Raw genomic sequence first — 27,989 nt, 5'->3', positions numbered from 1 at the left:
GTCTGTCTGTCTGTCTGTCCTGTCCTGTCCTGTCCTGTCCTGTCCTGTCCTGTCCCGTCCGTCCGTCCGTTCGTCCTTCCTTCCCTCCCTTCGATCCACCCCTACTGAAATTCTATATGTCCCGTAACTCCTATATCCAATAATCTAACATGAAACATATAGGATACCAAATAAAGACCCGTTTTTCTCATATGCCATATGATGTTCCTAGATATAAGAGTTAGGAATACGGAGCTTTTCCTGTAGAAACTCATCTGTCCGTCTCTCCGCCCTTCCTTTAGTCCTCCCATACATCCACACGTCCGTCTCTCTGTCCTGCCTTCCTTTTGTCCAACCATTAATCCTCCCATTCGTCCACCCAGCCGTCGGTCTGGCTGTCCTTCCTTCAATCCACCCATCTATTCATGCATCCGTCCCTTTGTCCATCGTTCGTTCCATCCACCCATCCATCCGTCCGTCGGTCTGTTCTTCCTTCGATCCATACATCCATCCATCCATCCATATATCCATCTATCCAGCCGATCATCCGTCCGACCATACGAGATGAGCGAAAGTTTGGAGGTCAACCACGTTTATAGGTACGCGGATGAGTGGAAACACCTAGCGAACAGACGAACGAAGCAAACACAAGCCCCAACTTTCCTGCACGTGCGTTGAAACAAAGCTGCGCTAGCGGGCACCCTCGCTTACAGTTTAAGCGATACCGACGCGTCGGCCGTAAGGCGCATAGCTAACCCATCGACGAAGACTATTTATACATTCCGATCGGGCAACGAATTCCAAACAAAAAATTGGGCACCCTACCCGCGGGGGACGAAGAATTTCGGCGCGTTTACGACCACGCGTTCACTCTCTAGTCTGGCCCGCTTTATCGCCACCTCGCGTGCCGTTTCGCTGCTACAGCCGCCGTTATCTGCGAACCGGTTGAATGTCAAATGAGTTGATACGACGAGATTTACAGCGCCGCCTTTCGCGGAGGGGTTGAAGTGGGCTGGAGTGGCGCGCACCCATGCGGAAACTTTGAAAGTTGACCGGGGGGGGGGTCAAGCTGATCGGGCCTTGGAGAAACGAAATCTGCGTCGTATAACAAGTGCGAGTCGTCTTTCTCGGCCCTCAAATGGGAATGTTGATCCTACTTGCGTTTTAACTTTGCCTACCGAACAACCAGCCATGCCCTAGAATGTGCTCACTAGCTGATCCGACCGTAGTGAAAGCCGTTACGTCCTGCTCAAGAAGAAAATAAAGCTGCTATAGGTTGTATGTTCCCGACGCATAGAAACGCTTTCACTGACCAGTTAGTGAACTTAAATAAGCGCCTGCACAAATTTCTCAACTCTTTTCTTTCGTTTACAGCTTGCCTACTCGCTTATTTGGTTTCTTGGATTATTGATTTGCTGCTCTTGCGAGAAGATACAAGCGGTTGCTCTGTCGTTAGTGTGTGCGTTGCGCCCGATACCTTTACTTTCAACGCATACCAAAACTTATCGTCTGGTTCATCTGCAACGTACAGTAGTTTCAGACTTCTCTGACTAGGGTTTACGTATAGACGAGAGTTTAGTATGCGGCAGTAATTCAACCGATGGGTGACTGATTACAGATCTCGCCGAAAGGGCCCAAGCTATCTCCCAGTTCTCTTCTATTGATTCGGTCGCTGCATCTTCTTTTCCTTCGTGTTCATGTCTCCTCCAAATAACGACAGAGGACGCCACCTTCTACTGGGGTTCAGACCGTAATTTTGCATCCGGCAGCTGTTCAGAGATAGAGTGACCGTTTTCTCCGGTAGACGAAAATCCTGCCTGTCGCTTTTCACCGTTCACGGTTTACGGTTCAGAGCGTGCACGACTATAGCTTGCAGCACTTTATCTCCTGTTTCCCTTTCTACCTACACGATACTCAGGTCCTCTCCTCCACTTCACCCTCAGCAACCCAACCATCCCCTCCAGGGCTGGGTTCACTCTTACTTCCACGAGGAAGGAGCCCGTCCTTGTAAACAACAGCTTTTAAACTGTGCGACACAGGACACGGCAAAAGAACCGCAAGACAGAGTGCCATCCCAGCGTGTATTATTTATTATAACTGCGTGTGTTAGTATTATTAACAGCACCTTCACTTCCAGGCAAGGGGGCCAATTGGTCAGTAGTAGATTCCCATCTGCCCTGAAGAGGGCAGGTAACGTCAAATTTGTACGCCTCATATGCTCTATCCGATGCAGTTTGCAGAACTTCGACACCTGCTTTTGGCGCAGACTTACGGATTTGTAAACATTGTGCTTTACTTCTTTTTTCACATAACGAGTTTCTGGGAGATTGTTGAGCGTCCCCTTTGGAACGGGGCGGTGGGTTGCGCCACCAAGCTTGGCTTATGCGCTGGCTTACGCGCATGCGCGTAAGACAGCGCCATCTGGTGGTGTTACAACGAACCCAGCGGCGCGCGCCTCCCGCTATGATTGGTTGAGATTTTGGCTGCGGAGCTGTGGAAATCGAAGGATCCTAGACATATCCAGCGTTGCTGTAAAAACTAAATTTTATTAGTCGCAACGGTGCAAATAATTGACGCTTTCGCCTGAAGGGCGAAGCAGTGAATGGAAAACCGAGCTGCGAGGAAGCCAACCACGATGTAAACTTCATGGACGAAGTCCCACAAGACGGGCTAGCAGAAAACGTGGAAGGAAGAAGTAAATCAGGCAAGGCATAAAAAATGTAACCTGAACGAACGACCAAATTATAGGATGTGAAGTGCCACAAAAAAAGGTAGCGAGAAACTGTTTGCCATAGATAGAGGCGCAATTATGGTTATCACACCTGAGATTCAGAAGTCGAAGACCATATAAAAGTTGTGAACTTTCGAAGAAAACGTTCTGCGTAAAGCCGAGCACAGTTGATAACTTGCAATACATAATAATTTATTGTTGCTAAAAATGTGTTGCAAGCTTCAGCTTTCCCATTTCAATAAATTTTTCACATTCAATAAATATTTAATTATGAAGTGATATGAAACTCGTAATTGCTTAGAAAGCTTTGGAAGATTTAGCTGAGATTCCATCAAAGCCAGGCGTTTTCGAAGAAGACAAATGATCAATCGCTAGCTCAATTTCCTCAATGGTAATGTGGTTACTAATGGCTGTAAAGTCATATTACGGCGAAGTGATTATTAAAGACGCAAAACTAGCTTTGAGCTCATCATAATCATCATCAGGAGGGGAAATAAGCCATTCGTTTTGATATCTTTAGAACCATGGAATAATTTCAGTTTACCTGTAGCCTTCCGTTAGACTGTATGTCCGTGATTACTCCAGACACTGCATGACGACGTGGATAAAGCAAAGCTTTGCGCACCAGTCGCTCATAATGCAAATTACGCCTGTTCTGAAATCGAATGTACGGACCTGTTTGGCGAACGCTATCACATTTTTTAATTAACATTTCATATTCTCGATGTCATTCATATACTATGTGTTCGTTTTTCTTGTGTCGGAAGAGGGGTCGTGACCCATGCGAAAATAAAAGAATAAATTATGGGGTTTTACCTTCCAAAATCACTTTTTGATTATGAGGCATGCCGTAGTGGAGGGCTCCGGAAATTTTGACCACCCTGGGTGTCTTTAACCTGCACCTAAATCTAAGTACACGGGTGTTTTTCGCATTTCGCCCCCATCGAAATGCTTCTACCGTGGCCGGGATACCCTTGCCAAATGCCGGGTCTGGACTACTCTGCCGACGCAACCATAGGGAATATCACGGCAGCTTAAAAGTCTAGTAGAGCTTCTAGCTCTTCCGATAGGCTGACGCAGCGCTATTCAGTGATTCAGGGTGCTTATAAATCAGCACCAAGGTGAAAGAGTTTAGGCGAATTGAATGAACGAATTCTGGAATTTTTGCAGGTATATAAAAAAACAAACATTCACATAACAGTTTACGAATTGTGTGCCTCCGTGGTGTTTCCGGCGCAACAAATCGTCATTGGCAATGGTGTCAGGCTTCCGCCGTGTCCCACATTAGTCTCGACAAAGTGCCTTCCGTTTATTTCTTTTTTTTTTCGATGAAGACGCAGGGAAGCAAACTTCAAGCATAACTGGTCTGTGATCGGAAATATAGGCATGAGATAAATGTCAAGTTATCACATCAGATTGGCAAACCTACTGAGCTAAACTGCTTGGCACATTGGCACTGTCTAACCTGTTTAACGACGCGCTGCGTAGCCATGCCCGGACAAATGAAGAACCATTAAAAATTCGACATGTATCCAGCAACAAAAAGCGCTGGACGAGGCAACGCAACTCCCGTGCGTTCCAATCAGGGCGACCACTGCCCGGGCTTTGCACATCTGCTCGCGTGTCTGAAACCCAAATAATATCCCCAACAAGCACCACGTGACGACCGTCCAGAAAATTCACGTTCACGAAAAAAATCATTAGACTTTTTGGCCTCCGTCGGAGCATATATGGACAAAATCCGTAACTTTAATGAAGATAGTACAGACCTGAATGCCAATATTCGCCCTGTGCCATGATAAAGAACATGAAGATCTCGCGAAAGAGTTCTGTTGAAAATAATACCGACTCCGCTAGAGCGTGATGTCGCGAAAGAGAAAAAGCAGTCTAGTTTCAAAGTGCTTTTGAAAGCAATAACATGACCTATGGTTAAAGAATTTGTTTCTTGGGAACACAGAATTTAGAAGTTTAACGTGAGCCATGGTGATACATTCTTCTTGTTTTATAGCCCTTCGAAACCCCTTTGCGTTTAATGAATTAATATTCATGGTGTCAGCCACATTTAATTGAAAGTGTCACCAACGTGACCTGGTCGTGTTGTTGAAGTCGACGCCCTGGGGACAAGTCCAGGAGACGTGCAGTACACACGTCACTTCTTCGACCCTCTCGAAGAAGGCCAAGATTATTTATTTGGTGCTGTAACTCAGCACGGCGATCCGGGGCGCCGTCCGAGCCAGAGCCTTACGCATGGGCGCACTTTACGTCTCGTGGGGCCGCCATTTCTACGTAGAGTCCATCCAGGCTTGGCCAAAGTCCAACGCTGCTGGGTCCAACGATGATCTCGGTAGCGGTAGGGCTGCGGGATTGATTTCGTTGCCGCAAACTTCGACAACAGGGGGCTCATTCAGATGCAACGGATGCGGCGTTGTGGGCAACGCAATGGAGGCGGATGAAGCCAGAATAGATGTCGTGGGTGTATCGACTGTAGAAATCGCAGAGTCAGGTGTCTTAGCCGTGTTTAAAACATCGGAGCAATCAGGAGGACTGATGATAGTAGCCGAAGTGGAGGCACTATCGGCCGCAGCATGCGTGTACTTCGCTGCTTGGAAGCCCAGTGAACATGGCGTGTTGCGATCCGCCACGTCGCGGTCTCCTTTTTCGGTAGAGGATGCCGGCGAGCATGGCGCGTTACGATTGCCCGAGCTGCGTGCCTCTTCTTTGTCGTTCGCTGACGCTGGTTGATTCGGCATTAGGGCGATTTCTTTCATTACGGCATCACGTGCAGGCGCGACCGCAGCTGACGCCGGCGGTAAGGGGGGAAAGGGAAAGGCAGCAGCGTCCGAGCATAGATGGTCCAAGTATGAACGCTGCAAAGGGCACGAGACCGTGGGGTGACCATCCCCGCAACGCAGTCAAGGAAGGTCGCATCCGTCGTTTTCGTGGCCATGGACACCACAACGGCCACAGAACGCTGCGGTGCACTGTGCACGGTAGTGGCCGCTGGAGCCGCACCGACGACTTACGCGTTGCAAGCCGCGGTAGTCAAATGTCACACGGTGACCAAGGACTCGCAGCTAATTGGGCCAGGGATTGCGGTACTCATTTCCATCCGACCGCAGAGGGTGCCCATGAGCACGCCACGCCGTTTGCTCATAAGGCCAGCGTTGACAGACAGAACCTTGCCGTATGGTGACAGTGCCTGGACGAGGACTTCGTTCGGAACGAAGGACGGCAGAAGGAGGCAGGTTACGTTGGTGACCTGCGGTCAGACGGGAACGACTGGACAACGCTCGCCGCCGATGACAAGGCAGCCAGCATCGACGATTAGCGTCACGGGAGCCATGCTCTGGACGGTGACTTGGCAGTTGAGGCCTCCCATGTGCTCAACGCAGTAGACCTCAGAGAGGCCAACTAATGAGGCCGTCGCGTCGACGACGGTCTCCGCTCCATTCCCCGTAGGGGCAGCAACATCGAAGACGTGGGTCTTCGAGGGAGTCCACGACGCTGTAAGCGCCATGGCGTGACATGTGGACTTCCCTGGCGTGGAACACGCAGGGACGTCAGCAGAAACTAAAAAAAAAGCATCTGCACTGTCCAACGCTTATGGAGCTCATGTGTTTAAAAAAGTTTATTTCAACAAGTGCTAATACGAACAGAGTAACAATCACGGCAAATTCCACCAGGACGATAAGAAATACAAAGTACGATACATTGTATAGTGGGCGCGTTTTGAAAGAAGTGTCCGACTTCAGACTCACTAACATATAACTACGCAGACCCACGGAAACGCACACATGCACATAAATTAATTCTCACATTACGGAAAGTGATGTCCAATATATACAGTGTACAGAATTGTTATGTACAATGATGATGTGACTTTACATAGTCTTGTAGCGATTCTATGACGTGTGTATATACAAAGATGACCATGCATACGAGAGCGCATAGAAATCACGCGCACCTACATACACGTATGTTCAGTGACTGCTTTTGATGGCACGGCTACAAGAACCAGGCTGGTTGAAAATTAGGCCATACATGTCGATCACCCACTGACAGAAAACGGTATGACCCCTGTCAAAGGAACTCCTGTTCCCCAAGGCAGAACAACTCCTCTGGCATAAACTACAGTAGTTCAAAGTTGAGCCTCTCCTGAAGTGGAAACAGAGCACGGCGACTATGCTCCATGGCGGCAACTGCCTTGCACCGGTTACGCCACAGAAAAAAAGCCCCCGAAGCAATTAAAGGTCGCGCAAGGCGGCCACGCCTGCAGCGATCGGGTGTAATAAAGCGGTTAACGCCAAGGCCCCAGAAACCAGCATGCATGGCCCTCTAAAATACGCTGCAACGACGCATTGCAGCAGCACATACTTGTTGGATTCTTGAAGGTGGCAATTTGGAGACAGGGAAGAGGGGCCATGCCCCACCACTCTAGTCTCTCAGGCGTTGGGAGTACTTGCCACCCTAGACGACGCATGAAGTCCCGTAGATGACTATGAAAAAATTACGCCGTTATCGAATCCCGCGACACATTTTTGGAGCGTGCGAGGCGCGCTGGGGGAACTAGAGGAAGCAGTAAGACTGACGTGGTACCTACTACACGGTTTTCGAGAGCGTCTACATCAGGACGTACCTGTTGAATGTGGTCGGTAACATGCCACGGCCGTGCAGTAAAATGTAGGTGCGTTGAACGCTTGTTGTCCGTGGTTTAAGTGCACGCCCGGTAACATGTACCGAATTTTTGTGCCAAGGAAATGGCAGGTGAGTTCGCGCGCAGTACACTGATGGCGCTGTAACAGGGGGAGCAGAAGTCGCAGGACAAGCAGACGGCAGCGGACCGACACTGATAGGAACTCAAACCCACCACGACAGCGTGGTTGCCCAAGTGTCGTGCGACAGGCAGGTTCTGTACGGCCCGACCAGAAGAAGGAACCAAGAAGAGACTGCAGTGACCTGATAACCCGTAATGGTGGCTGTACAACGTGACAAACGTACCACACTCGGCCGCAAAATACAGACTGCGCTAATTACCTTCTTTCGAGTAGGTGTAAATCAACCCCTTGAACATTTTCAGCATTTCGCCTTACATCTTCAAGAATTGAGAGCCACAGAGAATCTGACGTGCCATCATAGATGTAGAAAAGGCCTAACATACGAAGAGAATCACTCTTTTGAAGATGGAAAAAACTGGCTGTGGCTTAGCAAAGGTTAAGCCCAGGATGCGAAGCATACTAGCCTTTATTTTAACGCGACAGCGTTAAGGAGCTCGTGTCGCAGAAAAGCCGGTGTCGTCGGCGTCGGCTCAGGCGTGCGGCGCTTGCTCAGGCGCACATTTCGTAGTCGCGCCGAACGCTGCGTTGCTCGACGCTCACCGCGTCCGATGCGGGGCGCGTAGTCGCTGCGCCATAGCAAAGCCACCTAGAAACAGTCTCTGTAGAACGCCGCAACCTTCGCTTCTCATTCCAACGAGCAGCTCTGTCTCCGGGAGGCATCTCACCTCGCGAGTGTCTAGCAGAGGCAAGCGCAGCTGCTTATATACCGCCGCGACGCCGCGAGCGACGGCGCGAGTTGGAGCCCCGTTTCTCCGCTGTCGTGACGTCATGGTGTCACGTGGTATTGAAGGCGACACTGCCGCGCCTCAGGAGCTGGGTTGAGCTCTCGTAATATGCTTCGCATAAAAGGGACTTAGGCCTGTCGGTGGTGAACCAATGAACAAATTACCACATTTTGAAAAACTTATCGCAATTGAAATGTGGAGGAATGTAGGGAGTGATTATCAACAACGGTGTGAATTTCTCAATTTCACACATCCAATTATTCACAACCTCATTAGCTGCTCAACTAGTTTTGCTAGTGAAATGAAAATATATCTGCAGTAGCTGTAAGCAACGCGAGATGTTTGTATATTTACAAGGAGCTTCACATTTTGCAAGCGCCTTTTAGCAAATTTCTTCGAGGAACTAAATTGTACAGGTGCAATTCACAAATAAAAAGAGCTGGCGAAACAAAATAAGCATAGTCGCTCGTGTTCTAGTGCTGCCATGGCGTATGGTCAAGTGTTGTATCCGCAGCAAGGGGCAAATAGCGCGCCTCGAGGTCGTCTGAAGTCGCGATTTTGTGTAACCCGCCCCGGAATGCCGCGCAACTTCCAACTGATCTTGACACTCTTCGATTTGCGCATGCGTACAACTCGGAAAAGTACCCACAATGGCACGAAGTTAGCCACTGGTTCTCGCATTGCCGCACTTTTAAAGTGAATGTTTCTTTCTATACTGTCACGGAATTAGTTTGGCTGCTATACTGTGTGCCTTTCTGTCAGCCCGTGCCCATTATGTATGGAGTGTATCTTATTTCCAATATGAATTATATGAATAGCGGAAGCAAATGTTCGCCGTCGTCGTCGTCATCGCCATGAGGTTCCGCATATATTTAGGCATTAGTATGACGTATGCTTATCAATGCCGTGTATGCGGGTTATATTGCTACACTTTTCTGTCACTCAACTTTGACCTAATAGTTCTGCGGAAACACGCAAGGTGGAGAGAAGTAATTAATAAACGGAAAATCAGACATCCAACAGTTCGTAGCAATCGCTACAAAGGAAACCCATACGGTTTCCTCGAAAGAAAAGCCTCGCAGTTGAAGAAAAAATTGGAGGACGCTTAAGTTTCGCCTTGAAGAGTGGAACGCGACAGCATTCCCGTCGACCCACCAAGGGGTGCAATACAATGGGCTATGGCGCAGCGATCACTTACGAGGCGCCCAGCATCGGACGCGGATGCGGTGAGCGTCGAGCAACGCAGCGTTCGGCGCTGCAACGAAACGTGCGCCTGATCAAGCGGAACGAACCAAGGAACTCGGTGTCAAGGAGGGGGAAACGATGCACGCCAGCCAAACGTCGTGATCGGCACGGGCAGAGAGATAGACAGATAGTGATGTAAAGAAAGAAAGAAAGAAAGGAAGGACGCTTGATTCTGCAACCCGTGAGGGAGCAAGGCGAAGCGTCGTCAGGGGAGAGGGAGTCCGGGCCGCGACGCGCCTCGCACCAGTCCCCGCACAGCCCCAATGCGCGCGTGGCGCGCCACCTGTCGGGGCAGCGCCGTACATGGAGAGAAGCGGGTCTTCTGTGTTTGCCGCAAGATGGCTCTGCGTGTGCGGAAAGCGCAGAAGAAATGTAGCGGAAACGCACTTTGCTACTCGTGTAACTGCGACTTCTGTAAGTTACATGTTCATAATTACCGATATACACCGCAGTATAACTTTCTACGGCTCGTTTCTAAAGCAACATTGCATTCACTAGAGGCGTTTTTGTACCGCTTTGAAGCATCGAACTCGTGGCTGAGTGGTAGACCCTGGTTCGATTCCCACCCAGACCATCTTGCAAGTTGTTTTTCATTCATGAAATGCCTGCCGGGATTTATCACTCACGGCCAACGCCGCCGACGCCGACGACGCCAGCTTTTCTGCGACACAAGCTCCTTAACGCTGTCGCGTTAAAATTCGTCGTGGTCCAGGACTTGAAACCGGGACCACCGCCTTTCCGGAGCAGCCGCTCTATCATTGCAGCAATTGGTAGGAACGAACAGATGGCTGTTTTTCCCTTTATTGCGCAAGTTGCTCGAGCCAGTTCCTACGTTCATCAATAAATTGTTCCTGAGAATTTCGAATGCGGCAGCCCACAAATAAATGTCACGAAACATAACATTCACAGCGCAGGCGTTTTATCGTAACCCTTCTCAGGCTATTAAATATTAACAGCGCAAAGCAATAACACTGCTCGAACCCGGAAGTGCCGCAGACTTACTGGCGCGGCTCTTTGCGAGGTCGGCGAGGTCGGCGGGTTGAAATTTTCGAGAATCCCTGATATTTTGGCGCAAACGCACGGGTTGTGTCCACGTTAGTCGAAGCCGCTCATAGTTTGGACACCCTCCGAGGTGTTTAATAATTATGGGTTTTTACGTGCCAAAACCACTTTCCGATTACGACGAGGCCCGCCGTAGTGGAGGACGCCGGAAATTTCGACCACCTGAAGTTCTTTAACGTGCAGCGAAATCTAAGTACACGTGTGTTTTGGCGTTTCGCCCCCGTCGAAGTGCGGCCGCCGTGGCCTGGATTCGATCCCATTCCCTCGTGGTCAGCAGCCCAACATCATGACCAGTGAGCATCCACCACGTCTTCCTGCGAAGTACGCGCGCAACCCTAAAGTTTGGCACTGAAGTCAGTCTTTCGCTCAGCTGGCGAAACTGCTGATTTACGGTTGTAGCTATGCCAAATATTTTTAAAAGTACCCTTGTTGCAGATGGCACAATTATAACCCTCCAACTACATTACTGGATGAGGTGTACATTACTTCCGTGTAGAGTGCAACGCGTATTTGACTATATAATAAAATTTCACGAAGTTACTTTCCGTACTCATTTATATGCAGCCCAAACTGCATTTCACGAAATCTAACTAGTGAGTTTTTTTTTTTTTTTTTGCAAGGCATATCGACTTCGAAGGAATTCTGGCCCCGGTTTTGAGATATGAGTGCCCAAGATTGCTGTAAAAATGCATTGTTGTTTCACTTCCTTTTTTTAGACAAGAGCTGTTTTTTGCATTCAAGCACAAAAGTTGTTGAGTGGAATGCCAATACCTTTCATCAGGCACTTTGTAAATGAATTTCGCAAAACTTATCTCCTCGCGTGCGTTCCTTTACTTGTAGTCCCTGAAACTGCAATTAAACTGCAATATGTGCTATAATGTAAATAATTGAAGAGGTAATGAGTGCCGTGGTATTATTTATTCAATAAGCATTTTTCACTTGTCCTAAAGCTAATGCCCGCCTCACCGAGTAAGTTAGAGGGTTAGAAATGCGCTGTCATTTAAAAGATTTGGCGCAGCTAGAAAAAAAGGAGCACCTGGTATACCGTGTGTCCAAGTTCATGAGGGCCAATCTGTAAAAAAAAATACCAGATTCGACGTTGAGACTAATGGTGTCGTAAAAGCAGTCACCTTGTGCACAGTGGTAAATTTTCTGGTAATTTTTAAAATGGGCAGCAACCTCGTCAAGCTACTAATCTCAGTAGCGTTTTGTGGCTACTCCTTCCTTGTGTATTTGTTCAAGGAGAATAAAATAAACAGACTCGATCATGCTAAGCGCTAAAGGGTTGGCTGAAATTTCTGAGCAAGAGTTTAAACCTAACTGCAGGCGCTGCGAAGTACTAACCGCAGACTCAGATCACATTCTTTGGGGGTGCCCATCCAACACCCGATCAAGAACGATTCTTCGACAAGCTCCCACGCTCGAGGCCTGTGAGCGTACGATCAAGGCTGATGACCCGATGTGCCACGTCATGCTGGCATAGTGGGCTAACCGCGTCGCGGCTGCATGCTAGCTCCTTTGCTACGCTCTAAGTAACTAATACGCCTGTAATAAAGTTTACTTCTGTACGAGGTAGACGTTGGAGCCAAAGGTGTCTTGATAGCAATCATCTTGTGCACAGTGGTGAAGTTACTGTTACAATTGATTAGCTATTTAGTGGAAATAATTTGCGCAAATTCACAAGTACTCTCATGAGTGCGTAAACTCTGATGTCATATTGTACATCACCTCTGAAAACGTGATATTCAGCATTTCTCAGTTCCATACATTTCTCTCAGTTATCTTTTTCGCGTTTCATATTTGTGGCGCAAAACGCGACAAAGAATGCGCAATGAGGGTGGGCCAGGGCGTGACAGCAGTGTTATTAAAACAAAGTTTCAAAGAATCAACCCTACTGAAGGGCTGGCTTGGTGATCACAATAAAGTGACATAATTAGGCAACTAAAGATGTAATGAAAGGGTATGCACGTAATTTTAGCCCGTAGCAAATCAATGTAACCACAAACGTTCACTTGCGTTCGCCAGGCGCCTGCTAGCAAAGCACCGTTAGACCAATCTTCGCATCTCATTGCCCTTGAATGTTGCCCTTGAGTATATATATATAAACATATATATATATATATATATATATATATATATATATATATATATATATATATATATATATATATATATATATATATATATATATGTTGTCAGGAGAGGAAAAGCCAGTCAGTTCTAAGCGAACGGCCGTTTACAGTTCGTTTTTGCAGCAGCTACCACTCACACTTCTTCCACGACTTCTAGCGTGACTAATGCGTGCCATTACCCATATATATATACGTGTGTGTGTGTGTGTGTATGTGTTTGTCTCTGTGTGCGTGTTGGTGTGTGTTAGTATTGTCCAAAATATCCAACCATAAATGTATGCTCAAAGGCATACCTCTGAGCCCACCGATTTCATAATGGAATTGCTGAGCCCGAGGCCGCGGGATCGGATCCCGGCCACGGCGGCCGCATTTCGATGGGGGCGAAATGCGAAGACACCCGTGTGCTTAGATTTAGGTGCACGTTGAATAAACCCCAGGTGGTCGAAATTTCCGGAGTCCTCCACTACGGCGTGCCTCATAATCAGAAAGTGGTTTTGGCACGTAAAACTTCATAATTTTTTCAACTTCATAATGGAATGACGCATTGTAATCAGTGGATGGATTCTTTAGAATATTTGGCCTTCCTTTCTTGGCCATTCGGTATGCACCACCGTGCGGTCCGGTCTTGGTCAGTCTTCCGCAATGGTTTGCGCCGCCATGAGACAAGGGGCACAGAATCTTTAAATTCAGCAATGAATACACGTAGTAGTTTTCTAGGCCCACACCTCTCAACACCATTTTTCTTTCGACATGGGACAGAGTCAAAAATGCATAGAAGGGCAGGGAGGTCAACAGAACTGCGTGCATGGGTATGTGCTTGGCTACCACGCGCGGAGGCAAGGCGCAGGAGCTCAAGCATCATACTTCGCCTTCGTCGCAGTGAGAGCTGCGTGGCGTCTCAGACTGTGCGGCCGAGTGGCTCGGTGCGCGGGTTTGAGCATGGCTCGTGATCGGTGCAGGGAATAAACTTCAAAACTGCATGAGACTGAACGTGCGACGCTTAGGGTGCATGTGTATAAAACGTTCATTGCATGATGATTGTAGTGAACAAAATTGTACGCGTCACCGATAGGCACCCAAACCCGTATCGTGGTACGGCGTCCTTCAACAGCGATGCTCGGTGAGCAGTCGAAGCGTCGGAACGCTAGCTTGCACGACGTTGAACGCGCGACGTTGCAGAGCCGGAAGGCGAAGTGAAGCGAAAGCGCCCAGTGGATCCTGGTGTCCTGGAGAAGGAAGCGGGCACACATCGCGGCCAGCCTCAGAATGCTGCAGTACACTATAAAAAGAACGACTGACACTTCGTATAATGTTCAATACCTCGCTATCCGATTAAATTCATATTCCTGGAATAAGCGGGAAGAACAAAGCCTGCTTGCATTTTTAAAACGAAAGCTTTACTGGCGGCGAACTTGCGATTTCGCCGTGGCCGTGCTCCGAGGAGGTGCATGACGTCACACGCGTTCCTCGACGTTGCGCTCGCTTCGCCAGCTGCGTCGCATGCCTGATAACATGTCGAAGGTTTGAAAAGGAGTGCTCGCGTGCGCCGCAACCACAGTTCAGGTGGCAGTATGGATGGCGACAGTTCTGATAAGCAGGAGGAGACCTGGAATCGACATCGCAACTAGATGAAGAGGAAGCCAATCGCCCAGGAAACAGGCGAACAGCGCGCCGAATGACTGGCTAAACGCCGCAACATAGCTAGACAACCAGACGAACTGGATTTGCAATCAAGATTAACCAAGGCTAGCCATGCTATGCCTTAGCTTTCGCTACGTATATCCTGGCACAGCCGAGCTAAGCTACTGCCATTGTTCTAAGCGAAGCTTTATTGCCGGGTTGTAGGCACTTTTTCTTACGTATCCAGCCTCTGACGCCAAGCGGGATGATGGCACCAACTAGGAACGGTGCCACGAAGAAGTATTATACGTGTTTACCCTTATCAGGCAAATAGTTTCATAAGAACAATTATTAGAGAGAATTGAGGCGTCAGTGTCTAACTGGAACTACAGGCAGGGCGATTCGGCCAGCTCGGAAATGAAGCCATGAAACTATGAAATGAAGCCATGAGATGCCATAGTGCATGAGATTGGCCTCACTTTCGTCCTTGCGGATTCAAACAGCTTTGCGACTTTGCGACGCTGCAAACTGGTCACTTTCGACAAAGAACGGCATTACTAATAATGAAATAGACATTAACAAAATCGTCCGACAAAACGATTGGAACGCAGAAACTCCAAGCACGCGAGCTTGATATTGAAACAGTTACGCCACGGATGCATGCATCGACAAGCGCCATAGAAACAATCGCATGAAACACCTTTTTTCGCAAGCCAGCCAGTTCGGTAAGACGCTTGGTGCGTTTCGATGCGCTGTTGCACTGGAAGGAGCCAACGCGTCAGAAACACAACGAATTCAACAGGACACTATGCATCACCCTTGAAATTTTGAACGAATAGTATATATATGGAGTACTGCATGTGAGCATGGAGTACATAATATCCAGCCTCTCTATAATTCGCCGGAAATAAACTCGTTTCTCTGTATGACATTCTGCTCTCAGTTACTAATACTTATACCTCGAAAGCCACACTTATGAACTCACAGAATGTTCATGAGGCAATCAAATCGAGAATGCTGCGGTATACGTTGCTGTGAGCTTAAGCTGAGTATGCCTCCATTTTTGTCTCTTCTTTCTTTTACTGAATGAAGTTTTTCCCACCTGTTCCTGGGGTAAAACTGCGATTTTTTTTTCGCTTCAACGCTTGTTGGGCGGTCCTTAGCTGCTTCTTAACCAAAAGAACTGAATGCGTGCCCATAAAAAGGACCTGGGGCTCTGAACCAAAGTTTCATTCCATAATTAGCTTTCACACTATAAAAAAAGGGAGCTACATATCAGCCATGTTGAGTCAGAGTGAGTCAAAAAATACAACTTGGCTTTTTTCGTTTTAGTGAAAACCCGTTTTTGCGCCAGTAGAGTCACCAAATAAAGGTAAACTTTTATTCATAGGTTGACGACGCGCCATGACTGGGAGGAGTCATCGCGAAAGGTCGCGAATGCTGGGCGACTCGGGAAGAGTATTGCCGAAATAAAGCATGAAATACGGGAGCACAAATGCCAGAGAATTTCTGCTGGCTTATGCAATTGCTTTTGGACTAGAGGCACATTCTAGCTGGTTGTAAAGCGCTGTCTCACTCCTTTGTCCTTGAAATGTTCAACATTGACTGCGAAATTTAAATAGTTCCCTTTCCTTGATCATTCTCGGTCAAATCTCATACGGTTTAGCGGCAGCAACGGTTCCCGTTTAATGTAAGACCGGCATTGATCACAGAGGATTCCGACCTTGAATAAAGGTAAACAAACGCTTGTTTACTGTACAGAGCTTGGGAACACGTTAACGAAGCGAGTCAATAGAGGCACTGCGGCGGATTGCGGTCCATGACTAGAAAGAAATTTGCTCATCACTGTCATCTCATTGAATAATCATCTACCCATCAAGTTTCCTACAAAGCGTTACAAGTTTTCGTTCAATTTATACCTTGTGACAATTATACCTTCTTCTGATCAAACCCGCCCCATTTCTGATACCCCTCTGTGATATTTACGCAAATAGAAATTAATGATTGAAAACATTAGCGAGTGGGCACAACACTGTGCTTTTGGATCATTAGCAATGTTGAAAAAAATATCGAAAAAAGTTGAAGAATTGATAGCGATAGCTAAAGCAACAACACAAAGTTCGTAGCATTCGCCTTCAATAAAGAATTCATGGGGAGTACCAGCTCACGTGCTTTCTTCGCAGCTTCTTTTCTCGGTGTTATATTGCTCTGTCCAGGCGTAGCTATCAATTCTTCGTAAGCTTGTTTCTTATCCTGAAATTTGCGCCTCGGAAGTTATAGAATACGGTGTTGTTTACGGTGGACGAAATGCTCACTAGGGGTATGCCCATCGCAATCCGTGTAACCAACATGCAACGCCTTATTGACTGACCGGGAATTACTAACGCAGGTGGACCAGCAACGAAGCGACATCACGTCGACAATACGTCGACAATACGCCGGAAATACGCTCCATGTGGTTGCGTGCTGAGACGACGACGACGTAAGGGCAGTGCGTCGTTCAAGAGGCCTGGCAGACGAACCGAAACGCACGAGCGCATTGCAGAAGGCACCCACTGGGCATCTGACACGCGCTGCGCGAGGTGTCTTCGGCGTTACTATGCGCGCCTGCGTAAGAAACAAAATGAATACTGAACGGGCAGTCAACTTCGCACACGCACGAAGGCACGACGGGCCATGACCGTGGCCTAGAACAAAGCGCCCCCTCGGCGGTGCGAAGTGGGATAATGAAATGCGCGGCACTCCGACACCGCCGTCTGCTGCCGCAGCGTGGCGCTTGCGTAGCGATTGCGCCGTGCCGCATCCAGTATGGCGGACGGATGCCAGAAGAAGATGTTGCGAGGTGGAAGGGTGTAGCAGACGACAAGAAGCGGGGGCCGGGAAGGGGGGGGGGGGAGCATGGGGGAGGGAATGGGGGCCTGGGATAGTGGAACGGGGGATTTAGTTTTACGAGCTTCGTATGGTGACGTGGCTGTCGCTCAACGCTCCTTCCTTTTTGATCGAATCGTGCGTTGCCCGCTTCTCTCTGTGGGTGGATGGTCGGACGCTGCTGCTCTTCGCGTCGGATTTGACCTACTTCCGTTTATGATTCCGGCATCTGACCGGCGACTTAAGATCCGCATCTCCCGGTGCCGTACAGACGATGCAAAAAAAAAAAAGTACGCAGACGGCTCGAATTCAGTAACTTTTGCCTTTGGCGTCCTTGACTCTAGCGCTGATTGTTTAAATTGCGTTTACCGCGTGAAAAAGAGAGGACTTGATGAAGATCAGCAGTCGCATCCAGAGCCGGAGACACTTGAAAAGGACCGACAAACTGGTTTTTGTTATATGGGTTGTGCTGAAAAGTTTATTTGGGTTTCTGGTTCGAGGTCGTATTCTGGCACTGTTCTAATCCAGGGAAAAAAAGAACGAGGGGTAAATCAAGGATCATTCAATATACAAATGAACTGTAAAACAGAAGAAAAGAGCAATGTAATCATACACTGTATTGTTGCAAATATTAAGAACGAACAAGTCCGTCAGTATATAACACATGCAGGAAGATGACTACAATGACGCGCTGTTGAAAATTATTAAATAAAAATATAACAGTATTTATAACAATTATTGTAAAAGCGTTCTCAATTTTCGTGTGCGTTGCCTATACTTGGTACAGTGCGGGTCATTGTCTGATTATGTACAGAATATTGCTCACTAAAGCCAACTGGTTAATGCTTCATTCGGAAGATTAATTGTGAAATCACAATAGAAGTTTTATCCAGTTAGTTTACTATCACAGTTTTTACTGTGCCCAACTTAGTTTCTCGGTAGTGCTTCCACATTAGCGCACTTTCCACTATATTTCTATCCACTTTCAAACTTATTTAGCGTAAAAATTGTGGATTTAATAGATAGCAGATGGTTAAGACGACATTAAGTTGGTTCGCTGCTGCGAATGAAATATTGCGTAGTTCTGCGGGTATCAGAAATACTTTCCATGGTTTTCAGTTCATCACTCAAATTTCATTCTCAGAGGATCCTTAGCGGTGTACGTCTGAAGATCACTATGTGCAGTCGAATACAATTTCAAATAGTGTGATGTTAGTCCTGAGCGGATTAAACCATTTCGCTTCAGAATTTCATGAACAGATATAATATCGGTGTCATTTCGCCTTACCCACTTATCACCTGGCCTGTATTACCTTGAACGAGCAGATAACTACCGGTATGAAGTCGTGCTGTCGTGTTACTCGCGAAATGCTTATTACTTTGTAATCTCTGATATTTCATTTCTCCGTAACTTCAGCTCTACATCTGTGCGCAGTGTGCAAGTTTTTCTTAGAACGCACATCGGACGGATATCGCAAGACGTTGATCAGTATCCTTCGTTATTGCTCAGTGGCTATGGTGTTAGGCTGCTGAGCACGAGGTCGCGGGAGCGAATCTCGGCTACGGCGGCCGCATTTCGATGGGGGCGAAAAGCGAAAACACCCGTGTACTTAGATTTAGGTGCACGTTAAAGAACCCCAGGTGGTCGAAATTTCCGGAGTCCTGCACTACGGCGTGCCTCATAATTTCACTGCTAAGATTCTGAGTTCCGGTATACTAATTAACAAATATTTCTTAATTAACTTTTTCAATGGGCCCTTGGGAGCTGTTGTTGGAGTCGCTCACATTTTATTGCATGTCTATTTTTTAAGACATATTGAAAAATGGTGTCGAGGTATCAAAACAGAACGTTTCTGGAGCATGGAGGAGGCCGTGTCGCCGTAATGTGCGACGGAAACGACTTATACCGAAAAACGTGACGACGTTCGTGAACATTGAGAAATTGTAAATTTGAGATGATGAACGTGTCAACTGGGAGCGCTTACGGGTGTCATAGCTACTGAGTTCAAAGCCTCAGAAAGAGATAACGTGTGTGGATTTCTTTTTCCGCACGAGATAACTTTCCAAAGGCGCTGTGGCGTAACAGCCACTATCACAGACTTAACTCGAACATTATTACAATTATGTATGTAGCTTAACTTTACAATCACGCGCTGTAGGAAGCAAACATCGCCTGCGTCCCAAGCCTGAAGAACGCAATAAGCTAGCACATTCGAAGCACCCCAACCAGAAGTATTCAGACTCTCTGCCTGGAGGAAAAAAAAAAAAGAAAGGCGCTTACAAGGAACCTTTAGCTCGGGGGTTCCTATCTAAATTTATGGGAAAGGAGAAATAGTTTTTCTCGTCAATTGCTGGACCAGATTTGATGAGATTTGCTGCATTAAAAAAAGTGGAAATCCAGTGACTGGTGGACGCGGATTTTTGGTTTAGGCCGTCAACCTTTATATAACAGTTGTCAAAAATTGCAAACTTTCAGAAGCTGAAACTATCATGTTTACAACTCTGTAACGTAGCGACCAAAAGAATATCGCAATTCTGTCAGTTGCGCGTAATAACGAATCTTAAGTAGACAAATTTGATGTACTTGACAATGGCTCTCAAATTCACCACCAATCTGTTAGCAGGACTTTTGCGAAACTTTCGTAAACATCGTAAGAAATGTGCGTTTGATATACTAGTATAACAAATTTGTCCGCTTTGGATGTTCTGGCTGAAGGAATTTTCAGAACTGCAATGTTTGTTTCTGGTGCAGATTAACGTATTAGTAAACTTCGTGCTTCTATATTTTTTTTAAAGCTTGCGGATTTGAGTGATTCTCGTAAAATATGCAGGCTATAAGCGAAATTCCGCTTCGAAAATTTCCTATAATTGAAATTTCCCACTAATATTCTGCGAAGTTCATTAGAATCGGCGATGGAGTTACCCCAGAAAAGCATTTCTGCGTTTTTCACGTACTTTAATAGGCGGAGTAGGAGCTGTGATCGAGCTAAAGCTTTCGCTTGGAAGCCTTTTCGTGTTAAGCATGACAGTGACTGCGCATTTCTTATACCGTGCCCCAACCTGAGCGTCCAGGTATGTTGTTCCGCACACAAAAGCTCGACCTTTTAAGCGCACGTCGGTTTACTCAAGGTGTACGCGTGTGCAAACAAAGCGAATACGAAAGCGTGACAGATGATCCGCATAGACCGAGTACGCCAGGAACGCCCTCTCCCCGGGAATCCGTCTTCGTCACGGTGACGCAATTGACGGCAGGGGGCGCGTTGACCCCCTCAGGATGCCTTAGAACACGCACCTATAAAGCGAGATATAAAAAGGAAGAAGAAGCATGTGCTTGCTGTGGTAAAGCTAGGGAAACTACGGAGCATGTTTTATTAGAATGTGAAGACGTCTACCCAGCGGTCTATTTAGGCACCACTGGCCTCCTTGAAGCCCTTGGGTTCAGAGGGAGCAGTGGTAAAGCAAACACGTCCGCAATAGACATTAGTAAGAGGCGACTGGAGGATTGGTGGGAGAAAAGTAGGGAAACGACAAAAGACGGAGACGTACAAAAGCACAGTTCGCAATAGGGGATCAGAAAATTTGGGCATGGTAGTTCATAGTACTTTTTGTGTCTGTTTTCATTGTTCAACCTAGGTAGAATATTAGGCAGTATAGTAGCAAGAGCTCGGTGGCGCAACCCACCGCCCCGTTCCAAAGGGGACGCTCATAACATCCATCCATCCATCCAGCTCCAACACTACATCACACGATAAGTGGCCCGATTACGAAAGTAAGTGATCGCACTGCATCTTCGCTCGGCCCCGGCCGAGTCACGATGGATGCGAGATAATTTGCGGGAAAGAACAAGATCCGTGTACGTTTCGGTGTTCCCATCCCAAGCGCTTGTATATATACCTGTACGTAAACAAGCGATCCATATTGCATGTCAGATAATTCATTGCGTGTCGGTTCTACGATGCCCAGCCACACGCTGTGATCAGTCACGACGCCGTTCCCGAAAAAATAGAAACTGCGGGACACAGTACGCATCTCGCGCTGCCCGGCGGACGAGGCAAACTGCCTCCACTTTGCAAGAACACTGCAGTTACGGTGCAGAGAAAACAGTGTAAAGGGTGTCCCAGCTTTCATGCACCGAACTTTCTTTCTTTAAATGAAAGTATCCTACGCCAATAATACTACGTGCTCTTCGTTTACAATCTCAGTGACAAACCGCCAGTAATAGTGAGACCCTAGCAACCAACTATTCAATTAAAGGAATTATATGACTTCATTAGAAATAAAAACAGGAACAGCGCAACACATGACGAGCTAGTAAACACGACGTCGCGAGTAAACAGTAGCGAGTAAACAGGCTCGTCCTGTGTTTCCCTCTTCCTGTTTTTATTCTAAAGATGAACCAACCAGCCCTATTTAACACGCTGCTATCTAGCTTCGTCTTTATTCTTCGAACTTCCGAATTTAAATTTCGCGAATTGATACGTACATATAGGGCAACTGACAGTGCTCTACTCCGGGTCACCGTCTGTTGCACTTCCAACCTCGTATACGCAGGACGTGCGGCGAGCCAGCCCCTGAACAACACCTTGCGATGTGGTGAACACAGTTTACATCACGGATACGGGACCTCAAGGAGGTGCGACGTAATGCTAACGCATGTCTCTCGCATTTAACGCTAAATTCCCACGAATTTGTGGTTTATTTTTGCGTGCATGTGGTTTTTGAAGAACCATCACAAAAAGCGCTTTCCACAACAATGCTGATGATGAAAACGTATTTTTTTGTGTGTGTGGGCATTGTGCTAGCGCCTTCTTGGCCTCGGGAACCGGCTTTTTTCTTGACAGCCGGCTGGCTTCCTGCCGCCGAACACCTAACAGTGGTGACGTCATCACTTTGTAAAGCCGTTCTACACCCGCCTAGGGAACGCTAAGGGAACGCTGCATTGCATTCTGAAAGAGCCGCGGGCCCAACCAAGAAAGTTTTAAATTTTCTTTCCGCTATAGAACGGCGCAAAACACGTGTACAATCTTCAAAATGCGTCTATCCTTTACTTTCTCCAAAGCAATCGACCTATAGTTTGTTCAAATCAATGAAAATAAAGTTGGAATATAACAAGTATTACCACTGTAAACTGACCCCACACCAAGCACTGCAACACCATTGTGGGTGTATAAAAAGTGCTTGGTTTGTCCCATGGCTAACATCCCCTGCATTAAGGGGTAAGTTTGAATCATGGGAGGGGTAAAACTGGAGTGGAGCTTTCCCTTCGCAGCCTCCAGGATTTGGCACGGCTGCAGTGGGGATCCTTGGCGGATACACACACACACACACACACACACACTCATATATATATATATATATACTAAGGTCATGTGTGGGCCGAACTAAAGTACCAGTGGAACTGGCTTTGATTATCCTCGTATGTCGCCACACTATGTAGCGAATGGACGCGCAGCTCTTATGTGGCGCAGAAAAATAACTTCCAACACAAGGCTTCAACGTCTAGTGCCGGCTCTAAAGCACACCTACCGCAGAATGGAAGAGTGGATTATATGTACCGGACTTATTATTTACATTATTTTCTATGACTCAGTCACGCGGTATATATGTGCCGCTGCATGTGGGCCCGTTCTTGAAGAATCCTCCAGAATGGGTGTGTCCCCCTGCAACAGAAGCGGTGCAAATAATGCTTAAATGTGACATGATGCGCGTACTTTTCTATGCCATACATCTGTCCTCACGATTTTTTCTTCGACAAGCGTCATACATCGCCTTCGTCCTCCTGACATCACTGCATATACACCTCACTTTGGGCATGCACTGGATTTGTAGTTTACGTTTGACCATTGCTTGTGCACGATGCAGTAATTAGATTAAAGAAATTGCATGGCAATAACGTTGCGACCATTATGGTATTAAAAATAAACACTACATGAGGTTACACGTTGCAATGGATGAAGTAAAACGAAATACCATGCATCACCTTTAGTTGTAAAGCATCTAAATTACCGTTTTACTGAAGCACCGCTTAGCGTAGATTTCAACACGTGTTTGGAATCTGCATGTTTTCGCCATGTGAACACGTGGATTGCTTCTCGAGAGGACCCTAAAACTGAGCAAAATAAACTTTAATGACTATACCTTGAACATTATCGTGTCAGATATTTGGATGGGCACCAGGCGACTAGAATCAGCCCACAGTTTTCAACCATGGCTTCTCTTATCGCAGGTGTAGTTTGAGTTGGCTGTACCGTACAATAGATATTTTGCAATAGATATATAGAGACTTTATATATACGCTTGTTAGCCATCGGAAAAACCGCATCACTAGGAGTGTGAAAAAGGTAACGGTAGTGTTAGCAGAACTTGCTCTAGCGTTAGTCAGTTCATACTTGAAATAATAATGGTGTAGCGTCAGCAACGCAAGAAAGCTGGCGGTACGTCACCTTTCCCTCAGAACGTACTGTCGCCATTATTGTGTCTGTCGAGTTAGCGCTGCGGTTATTGCTTACTGTTTTAAATGCGCTAGTTTTGATGCTCAGCCTGAGTTTATTACCTGCGATCTTTCTCAGATGCGAACACTCTTCGTGGATGCGGCTAATGCAAGACCCTCATCCCGCCCCTTTCGGAAACTAAAATAAGATTTTGTTTTTGTTTGCCAGCCTCAATTTGAGACATCGTAAACTCTCCTTCCGATAAGGGGGCCAGATTATCGTTAGCCCTAGAGCGATTCGGGCATGGCGCGGAAAACAACTTTACGACCTCCTAGATGCACTCACCTTCTTATGTAGTCCTTTTTTCATTATTGTTATTTGATTCTTCAGCCTCTCGAGAAGCAACTGCAAGCAGAGAAGAGTCGAACGGAAACCGCGCGTGTCGGTGTGGTCACACGAAACTGGAGCGAAGCCCGAAGTGTCGCGCCCTGCTTTATTTCCACTTCGTCTTCGCTCCGGTGAAATATTCGCGGCGGACGCGTGAAGTAACCTTGTGCACATCATCCCGTGAACCCTTGTGCACATATGACACGCTGTATTTAGTCCACCTCACAAATTAACTATGTATAGAAAGCGACTGCGTAACATATTCACGCCCGAACGAAAAAGTGCGCGAGAAAGACGCAAACGAGAAAGAGAGAAACGACAAACACAACGCCCGTGTTTGTCTTTTCTCTCTTTCTCGTTTACGTCTTTTCCGCGGATTCTTTCGTTAAGATGGAACCGCACCGATTCGCCCAGCTCTCAGCTTTGATGAATAACAAATTCACCCCGGATATGATCTCAGATGCATGGCGGAGTGCATCAAAGTGAAACCACCACGAATTCTTACCACCAGCTTTGGAGAAAATTCAGAATCAAAATGCACCAAAGCAAGACTTTCGGGGTAAAAAACCCTAAAGGTCAAGGCTTTCAGGGCCACACCAGAAGTTGTTCTGCATGTGTGAAAATACACATGATGACCATAAACTGGTGCATAGGAGTCACTATTCTTTAGTCCACGGGGCACATTCCACCATGTTAGTGACACATTCTGCAGAACTGGAATAGCATTGCGTTTGAAATTATGAAAAAAATTTTCTCAATTTAAGAAATTTAAGATGGAACCACACCAACTTGCCGAGCTCTCAGCCTTGATGAATAAAAAATTCACCCCGGATATGATGTCAGATGCATGGCGGAGTGCATCAAAGTGAAACCACCACGTTTTCTTACCACCAGCTTTGGAGAAAATTGACACCATTTAGATACAGACAGTTGCATCGTTCCAGAAGGCAAAAGGCGGGCGTGAAGAGCATTTCAAATACCGCAAAATGACATAAAAATTCAGAATGCATCATTTCTGTGTTTACGCAACCAAAAGTAGTTTTTACTTCAGCAAACATTAGGAGATCGTCACTTTGTATATGTACAGTCGCCCAAATCTTTAACTGGTGTGCGGGAGCGGCGACTTTTCCGGGCGTCAGCGCCGTATGACGCGGCGAGGCTGGAAACAGCCTAGTAGACGACGGGCCCAGCTGAGCGCGCTTTGTCATCATGCGCTTAGCCTCAGACTGTTTCCAGCCTCGCCCCGTCAAACGGCGCTGACGCCCGGAAAAGTCGCCGCTCCCGCACACCAGTTAAAGATTTGGGCGACTATACATAGACATTGTTCCCCTGGCGTATAATAGTGGCATTCAAATAAAAAGTGTTTTCCTTCCGTGTTTTTAGTGCACAAGTCAGCAATAAATTGACCTGAAAAGCGATTGTGTCTGAGCTATCTTCATGCTCCAGGAGCCGATGCATCCATAAGCAATATTTTTTTTTCTATATTTACCGCATACTTTTGGTCTTAGGCGAAGCCAAGCAGGCTAGAAAAAACTAAACTCAAGACGGACACTTTTGCATAAGGGTAGGTATAAACAGAAAACATATACAATACTAAAGACAGGTTGCACAATCTGAGTGTGAGGCGCATTTTTTTATGCGAAGCATATTACGAGGGCTCAACCCAGCTCCTCAGGCGCGGCGGTGACCATGAAATCACGTGACACCGTGACGTCACGACAGAGGAGAAGTGGCTTTGGCTCAACTCTTGCAAGACGGGCTGGGTGGGAATCGAACCAGGGTCTCCGGAGTGTGGGACGGAGACGCTACCACTGAGCCACGAGTACAACGCTTCAAAGCGGTACAAAAGCGCCTCTAGTGAATGCGGTGTTGCCTTAGAAACGCGCTGTTTCTAAGGCGTGCGTCTCTTGCTCAGGCGCACATTTCGTTGCCGCGCCGAACGCTGCTTTGCTCGACGCTCACCGCGTCCAATGCGGGGCGCGTAGTCGCTGCCCTGTAGCCCATTGTCTTACACCCCTTGGCGGGTCGACGGGAACGCTGTCGCGTTCCACTCTTGAAGGCGAAGCAGAGTAACGCATGAGTTGTTTCTTCGTCTAGCCGAACCAAATATAGCCAAGCAACAGCAGTTCACCAGGCTAAACAGTGGTTCAACAACTAAAATAAAGGCTAGTATGCTTCGCATCCTGGGCTTAACCTTACCTAAGCCACAGCCATTTTTTTTTAACCTGTTCCACTCAGGTATTGTTTTGCGAAAGAAAGACTTCTTAAACGAATCGCTTCTTGTAGAATTGTGTTATGGAATGCTTAGTGATGTCGTGTTCGTTCCGTTGCTGTTGGTGTCAGGTATTTGTTGCTGTTGACAGCGAGCTTGTTAGGATCGAGTAGAACAGCTTTCTTGGAGCGCATTGTTTTCCTATCTGTTGAAGAGAAGGCTAGGAATCTACGGGCGTGAATGTTTTACAGAGGGCCCCAACTTTTCGTACAGTTTATATCAGAGATACCGCATATTTACAAACGCAATGCTATTCCAATTCTGCAGAATGTGTCACTAACATGAGGGAACGTGGCCCGTGGACCCAAGAATAGTGACTCCTATGCACCAGTTTATGGTCATCGTGTGCATTTTCTCACATGCAGAACAACTTCTGGTGTGGCACTGAAAGCCTTGACCTTTAAGGTTTTTTACCCTGAAAGTCTTGCTCGCCAAGCAAGGTTACAATCGGACACTTAGATCCACTTTTATGTGCTGTGAAGCCTGTGTGCTCATAAAAACTCACTGCCAATCATGAAATATTGATCTCCTCCATATATATTTCCATTGTTTCCCTGTATCCGATGCATCTTGCCGTACGCTGCTCCGCTTTTGCATGGCTTCCGAGATTGTGCAGGCATGTACGTGCGATCTCGGAGGCGATGGCCTGTGCTTCCTCGATTCAGACCATTATTCTGCACGATGCCGACACCATACAAAAACTGCTGTGGACTCCACTGTGCGGCTGATAGTGACGCCCCACTGCAGTCGAATGCGAAACCATCGACACAGACGAAGTGCCCGCAAAGGAGCGAGCAATGACAGGTTGCTTCGCGAACAGCACTACAACCTGACGACGCATGGAATGGTCATCTGGCTGTTCAACGTAAAGAGTGACATTGCTGGCCCAAATTCGACAAGCGCAAAGTAGTGGTTAGAAAAAATTACAGGCCTCCACGGCAGACGCAACACAGTTACAGCGTAAGCTGGAAGAGGGGCTCCACAGAACACCGCTGTCAGCTTGTTGGAGACGGTAACTGCAATAAGTGAGCATACGGAAAGCAGTGCTTTAATTTGCACACAATTACTGAAACCCACTCAGGTGTGCTTTATGATCCGAAATGTAGATCGCGACGGACATGTAGCGAGGAACTACGTGTGCTTTGTTGTTCATAAATACAAAGTCCAAAGAACACCCAGCGTGCGAAGAGCTACATTGACTATTGCACACAAGTAGCATGCCGAGGTCTTACACACAGTGTATGGTCATTTTCACGAAGACGAACTGAACTGCCCGCCCGGAGTCGATGGTGAGCTGCGGCTTGTGCTGCTCTCTGCAGAAGAGGCTTGCTGCGTCCCAAGTTACCTGGTTAAGCCGCGCGTGTAGATCTACGGGCCACTTCACCTGCTGGTCGTACCTTGCGAGGAGGCGCCGTAACTTGTATCGAAGAGTAAACACAGGTATCGAGAATCTAGGCGCACATGTCACATGCCTTTACAGGTGGCACGACACGACACAGCTGCTACATGTCGTGACGCATGGTAGCAAACAACGCAACAGCAATGTAAAGTTTACACGTATTGGCGCTACGTGGTGCACATCTCACATCGCGCGACAAGTGGCACGATACGATGGCACTTCTATATGGCACGCCACCTGCTGCAATAATACGCAACCGCAATTGACCTTGTACTTCCATTCCCTAATGTAATGGAAGTACAT

General features: G+C 47.1%; 1 protein-coding gene across 8 annotated transcripts in view; it reads left to right on the top strand.

Moving 5' to 3' along the window:
* Positions 1-27,989, top strand: part of LOC135921697 (uncharacterized) — a 381,860-nt gene that overhangs the window by 225,714 nt on the left and 128,157 nt on the right. For 4 of the 8 annotated variants that reach the window (XM_070527008.1, XM_070527009.1, XM_070527007.1 and 1 more), the window contains exon 2: positions 16,719-16,940. The exons of the other annotated variants lie outside the window; for them this stretch is intronic. In XM_070527008.1, the coding sequence (XP_070383109.1) occupies positions 16,719-16,940 (222 nt within the window). The remainder of the gene's footprint in view (positions 1-16,718; positions 16,941-27,989) is intronic. 8 annotated transcript variants of the gene reach the window in all.

The sequence above is a fragment of the Dermacentor albipictus genome, chromosome 10, assembly GCF_038994185.2.
Source record: "Dermacentor albipictus isolate Rhodes 1998 colony chromosome 10, USDA_Dalb.pri_finalv2, whole genome shotgun sequence".
NCBI lineage: Eukaryota > Metazoa > Arthropoda > Arachnida > Ixodida > Ixodidae > Dermacentor > Dermacentor albipictus.
This window is presented reverse-complemented; position numbering and strand designations above follow the sequence as displayed.